Source organism: Lates calcarifer, linkage group LG24 (genome assembly GCF_001640805.2).
Source record: "Lates calcarifer isolate ASB-BC8 linkage group LG24, TLL_Latcal_v3, whole genome shotgun sequence".
NCBI classification, from domain to species: domain Eukaryota; kingdom Metazoa; phylum Chordata; class Actinopteri; family Centropomidae; genus Lates; species Lates calcarifer.
The window spans coordinates 11,003,145-11,016,583 of NC_066856.1; the positions used below are offsets into that span (position 1 = coordinate 11,003,145).

A 13,439-nucleotide genomic window follows, 5' to 3' on the forward strand; every position below is an offset into this window, starting at 1 on the left:
AAAGGAATGGGAGTAAAAGTCACAAAGAAAGATGGATTAAGAGGAAAACCCACAAAAGATGATGGATGAGACAATTCAGTAGAGCAATAGGATTTACTAAATGTGGCAGTGTGTGAAAGACTTAAAAGAAATATTAGAAAGGGGAAGAAGAGTGAGTGAAACTGATTTCTAGCCATCTAATAAATAATGCTGCATAAGAATGGAATAAATGGTGAGAATGTTTCTCTTCATTTCTACAAAAATGCACAGCATTCACAAAAGTACCTCTCCAGTTAGGGTGAATTAAATATGACAGTAAAATCAAAAGCGAATCATCACTCACTCATTACCAGTAGTTCATGTTGATTAAATAACACCAGCATCTGCGTACAGTGCTGTTTGCCACAGGCTTTGTCAGGTGTGCCTCACAAAAGATTTTCACTGAGAACAATAGATAAATAAATAAATAGTATTATAGTCATATAATAAATGGAATCAGAAAACAGAAATATACAAAAACAACAATCTGTATGTATAAGTGAACAACAACAACAAAAAAGTTTTTCTCAGTGTAAATCACAATAGTCATTAGATTTAATAGATTTTGTGACTTTGCCATTCAGCTGAACTATCCTCCAGCCTTCATCCCCCTTAAGTGGATTCTGGTAAACATCAGAAGCAGCAGATTTGTGGTCTTCTGCTGTCAGTGCAGGTCCAGAAGCCCTAGGCCAGCAATGGAATCAGCAGAAAATGGTTGTTTGGTGTCAGAGTTAGGATCCGTGACCCCTCTGACGCATACAGAAATTGTACTGCAAAAGATGTGGCTAGATCATGTCCCACAGGAAAGCCTTGCATGCTAGAAACTAAAGTGTAGACCAATGAAGGTCAGTGCTCATCAGATTTTTCCTGCTGGACTTGTGGCTTTATGTTTGCTGAGCAGTTAATAATATCCTTCATGCGTGTCTTTATGCTGTGCTGCTTTGGTTATGCCTTATATCAATGAATCGATAAAAGCATACATGGCTAACAGAGGAGTCGCCTCACTGGCTGGCTGACTGCTGTACCATAGCCTACCTCCTGCAGCTGGGAGAGCAGCTAAAAATAGAGGAAAAAACCCCTCCATTCTCTTTTCTCTCATTTTCTAAATATTTGATTTATCAAAGTGAGCTTGGGGAACCCCTGCGTGGAAAGTGTAGAAGCTTGCATGAAAAATTGATCACAATGTGCTGTTTGGGTTTTTCCTACACTGTACAAATATCTAGGCATTACTGCACTGCAGTGAGGGGCTTAGGTGTTTTAGTATTCCATATAATAACTTAAAAAAAAAGTAACAGAATTCCCATCATTACAATGGAGCGTGTACAATAAATTTATGATATGCATCTTCACCTGCTCTTACTGTGTCTCAGTTGTGCACCACATCACCACAAGGCCTTCATCTGGATGAGGCAAAAGGTCACTGGGTCATAGTTTGCTGTATGGTAGAAGAACTTAGGAGGGGGGAGGGATGGGAAACACAGACCTCAGATGCTGATCAAGTCCTTTGTGCCCCTTGTGACCAGTCATGTCTTTCCTTAAGGGGCTTAGAACAGCAATGCCCAGAGGTAAAGTCTTGCCTGATGGGTGGCCTAAATGTTGACTTCTAAATCAGAGGGGATTTGATGTTCCTGATCATTTAGTACTTAGAAGTCAAGTATGCTTGATAAAGTCTAGGCTCCTGGCTGTACCAGTCTGTACTGACTGCACAGCAGGATCAAAGTTCTTCACTGTATTTAATCCATTAAAATATTCACCACATCCTTACTGTACTTGGTTCTGCACTACAAGGCATGACATTCACACTTATCTTAGCCTTTTACCACCCACTGTTCTGCCTGTGCAGTGCCAGCAGTTTGTAGAACTTTTGAAGACGACTTCTTCTATTAACAGTGAAATAAATGACTCAAGATTCTATGTCCAAGTCATCACAAGGGTTTAATGATCAAATATAATCATTTTTTATGTCCTGGCACCACCACAGTACATCGTATGCAGAGCATTATGTCGATATGCTGAACTCACTGACTCTGTGACTCAATAGACACATTCCTGAACACGATAACTCAAGAATGAGTCATAGTACACATAGTAGACACTTCATATTTAAAGCACAGGTACCCCATATGGAGTAGATAGTCTGATTCGATCATGATGTAATCATTTTGTCCCAGTTTCAAGCAATCTGCAGCTCAAAGAAAAAGATTTTCCAGAATAGAAAAGGAAATATTGTAGTGAATTAAGTTCAGATAATTTGCATTTTTTGCATTTTTGCATTTTGATACCCCTCTATACTGTGTGTGTGTGTGTTTGTTTGTGTGTCCATCTGTGTCTGAATATCTGACTTAATATCAGACCAAACTCAGTGAGTATTGTGGTTCATGTCCACTTAGTCTCTTACTTAATGGAAACTGCAACAGTTTTTTTCTATCACACTCCACTCTCTTCTCTTTCCACCACCTCTGCTACCTACCTTTATTTCCTCTTCCTCTTTACTTCCTTTTTTTCTGCTCATGCCCCCCCCGTCCTTGATTTCACCACTTGATTTCCACCTCATTCCCTCCCTGACTCTTATTCTGTAGGAGGAAACCATACAAGCACCCATATAGACCTTTTTACATTATTCACCTCATGCTGGAACATGCACAATCACACAAAGACAACTCCTCTCCTAAGGCATTGAATGAGAATGTGTACGTCCTTATGCTATGGCTATGTAACACAATATCGGTTTTGGGACTCAAAACATGATGCATCATGAAAGCGATCAACACAACAGCAGATGGATTCAGAGAAAACAAGTCTCTTGATGTGCAATGTTGCATTCTTGCTTTGTATCATCTAGATAAGTCATGCATATTAATGCAGTCTGTCTAACTGCCCTTACTCTGTGTGTGATTCTGTGTATGTGTGTGTGAGGCCACAGTCTCAGTGCATGCCCTCTGGGGTAAAACTGTAAGGTTAGGACTTGTAAGAAGACACTGCTATGTCAGCAAGTTACCATGACAATGTCGTCGTTCCCCTATTTCATTGTCTTTTTTCCTCCCCTTGTCTCTAGGGGGGGAAGGTCATGTGACTGAATTGATCCCCATAACACAGGGATACATGGAGCGGTATCCCTCTCTGTTGTCCTCTTTTTAACAGCAGCAGCCGCATAGATCATCTGTCATATAGCTGTCACCTGCAGCTACACTTCCCAGTGAGCTTTAGTCACTGAACTGGACTGTGCAGTGCAGCAAATCAGAATTCTTAGGTGTGTGCTGACATATCACATAAAGTGGATGTTATTAAATAAAACAGGATAGCTTCTGTCAAACTGGTGTTGTGGGAATCGATTATTATCCCAGGTCAGAGTGAATAGGTAATGTGCGACGCATAATGCTACATAAATCAACATGACACAGCTCTTGAGTAATGCTGAGAAGACAGTGTGATCGCATCTTTTAGAGATTAGACAGCTCCGGCGTAATGCAGTGAATACAAATCCAAGGTCGTTGTGTTGCTGCCTGCCATCCATTCCCAGGCTTGTTTGGAGGCTGACTGAGCTTTGTGGGCTAATAGCCAGGTGGAGAGCTACATAATTCATTGAAACTAAGTTTCCAGCCACAGGGCGGAGAAGAATTACAGAGCCAGGATCGTACCTCTGCAGATTTTAATTGGAAGGCAGTGACGAGAGAGAAATAAATTCCAAAACAAATGAGACTTACTGCATGTAAACATAAACACACCTTGTGCATGCATTCATTGCAGATATGATAAAAGGGCAGTCTTGACACTGATGATTCTTGTGTTGTGTGAATTGTAGCCTCAACCTTTTAACCCTGCAGTGTTCTGACAAGGCAGCGAAAAGTCCTGTCCTTTATTTTGTCCACGTAATTGAATCAAATCGTTAATCTGTGGTAATTAGTTTGGCCACCGGGGAGCTGCTTCATTAGGTGCAATGTGCTTTCTCATCAGGTCCAGTTGCTCCACGTTCTCCTCCTTCGCTCTCTGCTGCTCCCGCTGCTGCTCTCAGGGGTGAGGGGTGAGGAGAACAGAAGGTCGGGAGAAGCTGGGGGATGGTGAGGGTGGTGGCACTGCAGACGCCATTTTATTGTTATGCCTGAAATTCCATTCAGAGTCAAAGTGACTATCAAACAGCTGGGTGCCATATTGCAAGAATTCCTTACATTTATTGAAGAGGTCATCATCTTTAATGGAGAGGGAATTGTAGGATTAATCAATGAACTGAAAATGTATCAACACTTTTTGATTATTGATAAACCATTTAAGTCATTTATTGAGCCAAATGCTTGGCTTTGACTTTTTGCTTGCCAAATGCAAATTGAGCTTAATTGCTAATTTTCTCTTATCTATATCAGCGTAGTTTCACTTGAGTCATTGATATAAGCAATTTGAAGACATCAGCAATTTGAACATTTCACTATTTTAAATTTTAAAGACTGGACAATCAAAAGAAGTGATCAGCAAATTAATTGGAAATGAAAAATCATTAGTTGCAGCCCTCCAAAGAATGGGCAAAATTACAGAAATGCCCTAAGATACAATACAATGCCTCTGCAGTGAAGATAATTTCAAAAGCATCAGCAGCCACCTGGGCATTTACCTTCTTGTAATCATACTTCACAATTCATACCTCCCCTGCACTTTACTGCCATTCTTCTCTTTCTGTTTCTCCCTCATTCATTCCTCCGAGCTCTGAATGAGTCAGTGCGGCTCATGAATACAGAGAGTCAGGAGGAGCGGAGCTCTTACAGTGTGTGGAGGAGGCAGAGTGGAGACAACAGAGCAGCGCTGGTCCCTGAAGGTTAGATATGAGAGGGATGTTGCTGAGCAAGCTTTATCACTCTGTTATACAGCAGGATCAGTCACCACAGACTGCAGCCCAACTTTTCTCCCTCTGTTTCTTTATGTTCCATCCCTCCTCAGCCTCACTCCTTCTCAGATCTTACTCTGTTTCTTCCGACCTCATCAGTTTTTCTTTGTCTCCACTTTCACTTTCTCTCCCTGTCACTTCCCTCTCGCTTTATCAGTTTTTATTTCTTTCTTTTTCCCTCTTTATTGCCTTTCTCTTTCTGGATTATTGTCGAGTAAATCTCTCCTTCTCCTGCCTGACTCCACTACATCCAACCATCGCAAACACTGAAGCTGAAACATTAAATTGGGGTCAATGATGCACTATAAAACTCCCTAACCTTATTCCTCCCTCACTCATACCCTTGAAGCCGTTGCATTATCCCCATCATGCTTCCACGTGTGTGTGCATAAGAGCGCATGTGTGTGATGCCCGAAAGGGGCTGACCTCAGTTGACGTTAAAGTCACTGAGTTGTAATCGATGTGTTGTTTCTTCTTGATGAGTTCTTTACACTTCACTGCTGTATGCGATAAACATTTTCTCAAACAATGTATATATTGTTGCTGGTATTGGATTCTGCTTGTGACATGTTAACTTGCACGCTTTGTGACTTCGTCTCAATTTGTGTCTTTTCATGCATAATAATGTACATTCTGGTGCAAAGTCAGCACAAAATTAACTCAACATATTAGAAGTCAGGGTGAATGACCATGTAGATGGTTTAGATGCTGACTTCACATATAACATAAGAGTGAAAAGCCAATAACTGCTATAGAGAGCTCCTAATCCATTACCATCACACGTGTAGAAAGTCATACCAAGCCTGTAATGTATTGTCCTTCACGTGCTGCTGGTGAAGGTCTGTTGCGTAATTGAGTAAAGTGAGCCTGTGGCGCACCATGCGTTCTTCATTGGCATGCGCCCCCTGCACTCCGCTGACGTCTGCCACCGCAGCGTGTGTGTGTGTTTGTGTGTGATGGAGCGCCGCTGCTGTGCCAGCATATTCCTCAATCCGATGGCTCTGCCCTGGCCGCCCTTCAGCCCGGCCGCGGCCCTCCAATCCCCTCATCCCAACCTACTGATCCTAAACTATCCCGGCTTGGTGCCAAGCTGGGGCAGGGTGGGGCATCAAGTCAGGCACGGTTTATCACCCCCCTCTTCGTCCTCCAATCGGGCAGAACACTGTTAATGTGATGGATGGAGTGGCAAGACAGACGCTTGCACAATCACCCAAGAGGGATAAAATATGGCCGTCCCTGCCTGGGTGCCCGAGAAAGGGGAGGATGGAGATTGGAGGGCAACCAAAGGACCATACTTGGTGCTCAACCTTTGTCTGACGGCTGAACGGCTGGATGCACCTGGTGTATCTGGCTCAAGCCAGAGAGTGTTACATTAGGGGCACAGGACAGGTCAGTAGTCTTCAAGGTGAGATGAAGACAATGATTCACTGATAGGCTTTTCTTTGTGTGGTGCTCCACTGCAAACATGTCCATCTTAAATGGCTGCTTATTTAAATTCTGGCATGAAATCCTGCTGACCTGCACATGCTACAGTCAAGTCCATTCATATTTTCTTTATTAACCAGCTCAAAACTACAGGATCATGTTTTAGATTTGTCCAGATTTACATTTGCAACATAATTTTGAAGAGTCAGACTGGTCTGTAGCTCCATCAGGATGCAGGAGGATTGAATTTGAAAACCCTGCAATCCATAAAACGAACCGCTGAGACTAATCTTTAAACTCAGTCATCAAGGTGGAGTCGGTGTCACAGCCAGCCTTTATATTGCAGGCTGTGTTCTGCACTTTATAGATGGAAATTATTTTGCCGTGTGCCACAAAAGTGTGATTCACGAGCGTAGGTTTTGTGAGGCGTTTTTAATTTCAAGATGGAGATAATAAGATGGGACCTCTTGCTGTCCTTGCCAACTATAATTAATTGTTTATTGTATCTGGGTGGTAATATCCTGTTACATTGTCTTACGGTTTGACTGGCGCAGTGAATTGACTCTCCGACCAGCAGGATATGAGGAATGGCACAGTGAAAGGAGTTAAAAAGATGAAATATGATATGTGAGATAAAGAGAGAAAGGAGAAGTGAAAGAGAGACATACACCTGCTTTCAGGCGTGATTTATGGAGATTTGTAGGAATGAAACTGCCACTGAACCTCAGGCTCATGCACATGCTTATACATGTTTTATATATGGTTTCAAATGTATACACTGTGCATATCTCCTACCCTTTCTCCTCCATCATGTGCAAATACTGTGTGTGAGCTCAAACCCACATACAAGACTGATCACCAGTCTTTGGAATCCAGGGATTTGACCATTGTTGTCTTGCATTTTGCGTTCATGTGTGTAAGTATGTGAGTGTGTGGCTGCTTCAGGCTGATAAGAAGATTTTCTGAAGGGCCTTTTGTTCTTAAAGCAGTATTTTCCTCTCTTTCTCTTTTTCCCAATAGTTTTGTTCAAGAAAGCCATGATTTAATTAAGTCTAGATAAGGATTTGGGCTCTGGGACATTGCTGGAACCTTGCTATAAGAGCGAACATGCATATCTGTGCTCTGTGGGGAGTGTCGGGATGAAAATATGAGGGTAGTAAAAGATGCAAACCACTCGGGATCTAAGGACGTTATATGCAAATGTTGGCGGGGCAGTTGAAACATTCAGTGAAGCAGACTGAGATGAAATGGCTTTTGAGCTTCCATACTGAGAAAAGCAAACTTTGTTGATGGAAGAGAAGTGTGTGTGTGTGTGTGTGTGTATGCATTTTGTTATGTAATCTGGCAGGGAGGAGGTAGGCCTCTGGTCTTGGGGGAGAGATTAGACATTTGAGTGTTGGTCTGGACGCATAGCGCACCTGCTGCCTCGGCTGCTAAACACAGACTCTGTCACAAACACCAGCACATACGCACCGTGCATGTGGTTTTTTGCGCATACTGCCGGTGGAGTTCAGTGCCAGCATCCTCTTAAGAAAGTGACATTTGAGAGACACAAATAGAAGAGGGGCAGCATTTTTTTAGGGGTGTGTGTGGGAGAGGACTGACAGAGGCATGTGGTAGCAAAGTCTGCTTGTGGGTGAGGATTTTGTCGGTTATAGAATTATTTTAATGCACAGTCACGCACACAACCATCATAAAGAGCTGATCCATCCCCTCTGACACACACACCTTCACGGCTTGTGGCGATGTTCCAGGTGTAATTACAGAAAGTTTGCCCCCTGACTACGGCTGGTAAATGGCTTTGACTCACGTCTCTGCTGGATGTCCACAGGAGGTTTTTCCACCTTTCCAACTAAGGTTATTTAACTTTAATGAGTTTTTTCCTTCCTGTGGCAAAGTGACGGAGTGTGATTGGCTCACCTCAGTGACTGTCTGAGAGCCTCTGCGGGTTAATGTTTCGCCCCCGCTCACTCTGAGGTTAGCTGGTGTGGGAGAGCTGCAGGCATGCCCTCAGGTCAGTGTGAGACCTCTGGAGCTTTTGGGTCGGTTGTTCCAGACTCTTCAAAAGCTGTGAGAAATGACCTCAGGGCTGGTGGTGAGTTCCCACTGATCTCAGTGCAGGTGTTCTGAATCTGGTGGACAAATGCATCAAGGGTAATGAACAGATCCCACAGGTCTGACTTAAACAGTCACAGGTATCAGTGGGTCATTAGGAGAATTAATGAGGAAAGTAGAAAAACTTCACTGAAGTTTCTGATTGATTCTCATCTTTTTTTGTAGCCATCATGTATGTGATGGGAGCCCTGGGACCTGCAGCTGGCTACCTGCTGGGTGGCGTCCTCATCGGCTTCTACGTCGACCCCAAAACTGTAGTGAACATCGACCAGAGTGACCCTCGCTTTGTTGGCAACTGGTAAATATGTGTGTGCATCTGTGTGACTTCCTGTGTCTTTACTTGTGTGTCTATGCTCTCTCTTTCCTTCTTTTACAACCCATCTGTCATTTCTTCCTCTCAGGTGGAGTGGCTTTCTATTGTGTGCCATTGCCATGCTACTGGTCATCTTTCCCATGTTTGCCTTCCCCAAAAAGCTGCCTCCCCGCCACAAAAAGAGAAAGAAGAAAAAGATGGGCTCACCGGGCGACGTGTCCAGCGATGACGATGTGATGAAGGAAAAGTCCGGCAGCAAAGGCCAGAACGTCTCTTCCTCCATGGGCTTTGGGAAGGACATCAAAGGTGAGGAAGAGATAATATCAGCCTTTCTTTGCCACCTCTGGACTCCTAGGTGCTACCAAGTCCCTTACATAAAGGAACTGTGAGTTATTGATGTACAAATGGCCCATAATCCAATCAATGGCTGGGATTAGTCATTATCTAATAGTGGAAGCTCCATTGAGATCTCCTTTAAAGATGCTATTGATTGATGATGGAGGAGGTTGCCCACACAGCTGCCTAATGAAGCAAGTAATTCATTGTAAACATGGGCAGTTTTACTGCACATTGGGTTCTGTTTATTTGAGTAAATGAATAGTAAACATGACTAAAGGTGACACATTATTACTGTCAGTTGAAGACTTTGTGTTTAGCTTTGCAACCATTTTAAATGAGGGACAGTATGTTTTGACATTATACTGCCTCTGATCATGCATCCTTCAGCTAGAATAAAAATACAAAATCATAAAAATTGGAGATGTTGGTTCAAGCTTCAGTGAAACTGCTTGTACCTTTTCAATACATTTTTAATGTCCCCTCTGAGCCAGAAATACCAGGAATCTCCTAGGTTACTCGGGGAGAGCCCCCTGGATAAGATGAATCCCGCTCCAGTGTTCCCCAGTTTCCTCTGGTTTCGTTTTTTCTCTCTCAGTCAGACAGTTATCTCTCTCTCTCTCATAAATGAGCTCCCAGGGGAACTCAGTCACGTTTCCACACACAGGAGCAGACAGACTGAGCAGCAGAGCAAAACAGTAGCATACATGTTTGCTCTCACACTCTTCATCATAGGCAAAATAGCTAACTTGTATTTTAATGCGTGCATACTCATAAATTCACACTTATGTACATAGCCCACAGTAGTCCAGACGGGATTTTGTCTCGGTGAGCAGATAACAGATAATGTAACCATGAATGCATTATAGCTTTCACTGCTAGCTCTCCTGCTGCTTTACTTTTCCCAGTAGGATGTTTCAGGCTGTTGTGCAAACTATGGCCAATTTTGCAGACTCAGGCACTTCAATGTTTAGATCTGTAATGTATTTTAGTGCTGTGCGTGTCCTTGTATTGAGGTGTGTGTGTTCACAGGACAAATTCAGCACTTTCTGTGAAAGATATGCTGCACTGAAAGTGGCTGTTTTCACCAAGCATGTTTTTTTTTGCCCTTCAGATCGCAAGTGAACACTGAAAAATGCTAACACTGAATATTTTTCAGCAATACACTGGGGGGGTGGGGTGGGGGGGACACATTTGATTATGGAATGTTCCAGACCTTGGCTGTGTGAAGGCAAATATTAGAATTTCTGTAACTTTGCATTTTTTATTGAATTTCAGCCAGTATAGATGAATAACTGCAACCACATACTGTATGTTACAATTATATTTGAATAACTGATTACTCATCTGACAGGATTTAAAACACAGTTGCAGTGTGCATCAGTACTGAACTCTGAGGAAGGGCGAAGAATGTTCACTTGCAAATAAGATTTGACTCAAGATTCAGTAGTTTTCCAAATCCTGAAGCATTTGACACAGACTGCAGCTAAAATGCCTATCCCAAATACATCTCACGAAGGGATACAATGATTTGATACACTAGGTCAATGTCAGAAATTTGTGTATAAGTTATTAGCTACTCACTTACTTTCAAGTACCACAGCAGTCCCTATGCTGCAATACCTAAAAAATGATTCCAGTGAGTTCCCTGCGGTGAAGTACACAGATTTTAAATTGGGGAAAGAGAGAGCACTGGTATTGATTGATGCCTGGTGTCAGTAAATACCTTGAATGAGTCCAGCAGCAGATCCTTACACTGGAGAAGCTAGAACCAGATACATAAATAGATTTTTAAGATATGTGATTAATAATGACTAATCATTTTAGCACTAGTAGAGTTAAATACAGTTATTATACAGAACCATCAGGTAAAAGCTCTGAAGGTGGTTTGCCTTTACATTTAAATGTTCCAATTACAAATTTATAAAAACTGAACCCAACAGTATACCATTATGACCTGTCTCCACTGACATAGACATTTTGAAGCAGATGGTTTTCAAACTATTCAGTCTAGTCATCAAATAAATTCTCGCAAAAAAAGCAAGTGTGGCAACTATTGCGAGCCAGTGGTCTGTCTGATTGAGAGAGCAGCTGCTGTAGACATCAACAGGACTTTGCCATCTGTCCCCCCCTCCAGACAAGATTATAGCCCAGCTCCCCAGGAATGAAATAATTAGCATCACTATTCTATTCCTGCCTTTTGATCTGGGATAACACCGACAGATGCTAACATTTCCCCACCTACAACAAGATTAGTCGAATTAGTGCTGAGACGGCTATCCCCAAATCAAGGCACCGTGCCACCCAGTCAGGCTGGCCAGCTCCGTAATAACCTCCCCAATAAAAGGCAGTAATAATCCACTTTACATACTTCCTGCCTTTTCTTTTGTTCTGTCTTTGCTATTTGGCATCTGTGTGTGAATCACATGAGACAGAAGTAGCCTCCATGATGGCCTGATGACTGTAGGTAATAATATTTGCCCCCAGCCAAGGGCTTTAAACACTCCACACACATACAAGACAAATTTGGAATTACCAATTGTGCGCTCAGTGAGATGAGCTGTCCCCAGCCAAATGTTGTAAGGAATGTTTTTTGATTTCGGTGTGTGTGGCCTATGAAGGACCACCCAGACTTACGGAGAGAGTGAGCTAAAAAAAAAAAAAGCCTGCAGATAAGGAGGAAAGACTGGGATTAAAGAATGAGATTTTTGTGATAAAATGCAAAAACCTGATTGTACTATTTTAGTTTGAAAGGCTTTAATAAATGCTTCCTGTGATTGCTGTCCTCCCACATCGTTCATCCCACAGATGGTTAAGGTCAAGGGTAGTCAGCGCAAAGTTTTTGACTGGAATCAGCCCCCAAAGTTCAAAATAATTTGAATAAAGAAGCTTTGTGTGCACGTAGGTGACCTTGCTTCTTTAAGTTGCTGATAATTATTTTTGATGGAGAGACCTTTCCTGGCCTTCTGGATTTTCAGTTGCACAAGAAAAAAGCAAAGAGAATCTCTTTTGATTTCCTGTCTCTTGCTGTCTTTCTGTTCACACTGAAAAAGTCTTTGTGTAAACTGAAAATGTGAATCTTTTAGCTGTGGCCTTTATTTAAATTATTCTTAGGCAGTATGAATAATTAGATATTTCAGTGTAATGCTTTTTTGTCTTTGGGGTTATGGTCATGAATGTAAGCAGGGAAAAAGACCAAACCACTTGAACAGCAGTTGGCTTGAGCTCAAGGCTAGTTTGGAGACAAAGTCCCTGCAGCACATCCTGGACATCCTATGGTAATCAGGGGCCCAAACTATGTGCGTTCCCTCCGCCTAATGTAGAAAAGCAGTGGCTTGCAACTGAAATCCCTGTGGATTGCGCCGATCCCCATTCTGTCACGCTGCTCCTGAAATCTTATACCTCAGCCTTGTTGAGATGGAGGAGCTTGTATGCACCAGTGGCCCTGAGAACAGTGTTTTCTGCAACCTTGTACATCTGGCAAGGACATTAGAGGAAATTTTTCCCCACAAAGGGAATAGGCACATAAAATGTCAAGAAGACCATTATAATAACCTCAAAATGACTTGACAACTGGGAAAAGAGCAATTGCAGAGATGGGCTTCGTAATTTTGCAGGAAACACACCCCAACCAATCTTATCACTGCAGCAGTGGTACAATTATCTTGGCAGACCTGCAGGTTTTATATAACTGGGCAAGCCAGTCTCTCCCACAATCCAAGATGACATTTTACTGGATGAAATCTTGTGTACATCCTCTAGTGCACGATGAGATGTCAATAGTTTAAGGAAAGGTAGTTGGTGATATATTTACACATATTTGGTGTAGTACATTGATGGCATTCATGCCTGCAGATTCACCCATGGACACAGGGTAAAAATGCTAATGTAATTTTTCTTTTTAAGAACCTTTTTGCACCATCATATTTATTAAATTAGCTTATTGTGGAATTAAAATGGCTATATAATGCTGCAATGTCATGATTTGGGAGATAATAGTTCAACTGGGAGGCCCATGTTAGAGTTGCTATGACAGCAAGCGTCTGCCCTGCTGATGTGCCAGTGAGTAAGATACTGAATCCCCATTAACTCCTGTTTGAAAAATTATTCCACACTACATTTCCTCTGATGAAGAGAAAGTGACATCTGACTCAGGAGTTATGTCTCGGGGATCATTTGCTCATCCAGCCACAGCAGAAGCTGTTTCAATCTGCCTAGTAACAGTAATGTACTTACAGTTTAACCATGTGACTTTTGAGTGACAGGATGAGAGGGCATTGTGCATCACAGTGACCAAATTATATGAACACTGTCCTCAAGCAGACATAAAGGGCACTTTTACCCTTGTTATGATGAACC

General features: G+C 42.3%; 1 protein-coding gene across 1 annotated transcript in view; it reads left to right on the top strand.

Annotated features, from left to right (window-relative positions):
- The window catches only part of LOC108881803 (solute carrier organic anion transporter family member 5A1), a 41,932-nt gene that overhangs the window by 10,783 nt on the left and 17,710 nt on the right, over window positions 1–13,439 (top strand). The window contains exons 3-4 of the mRNA XM_018673973.2: window positions 8,597–8,729; window positions 8,833–9,050. Coding sequence (XP_018529489.1) covers window positions 8,597–8,729; window positions 8,833–9,050 — 351 coding nt within the window. The remainder of the gene's footprint in view (window positions 1–8,596; window positions 8,730–8,832; window positions 9,051–13,439) is intronic.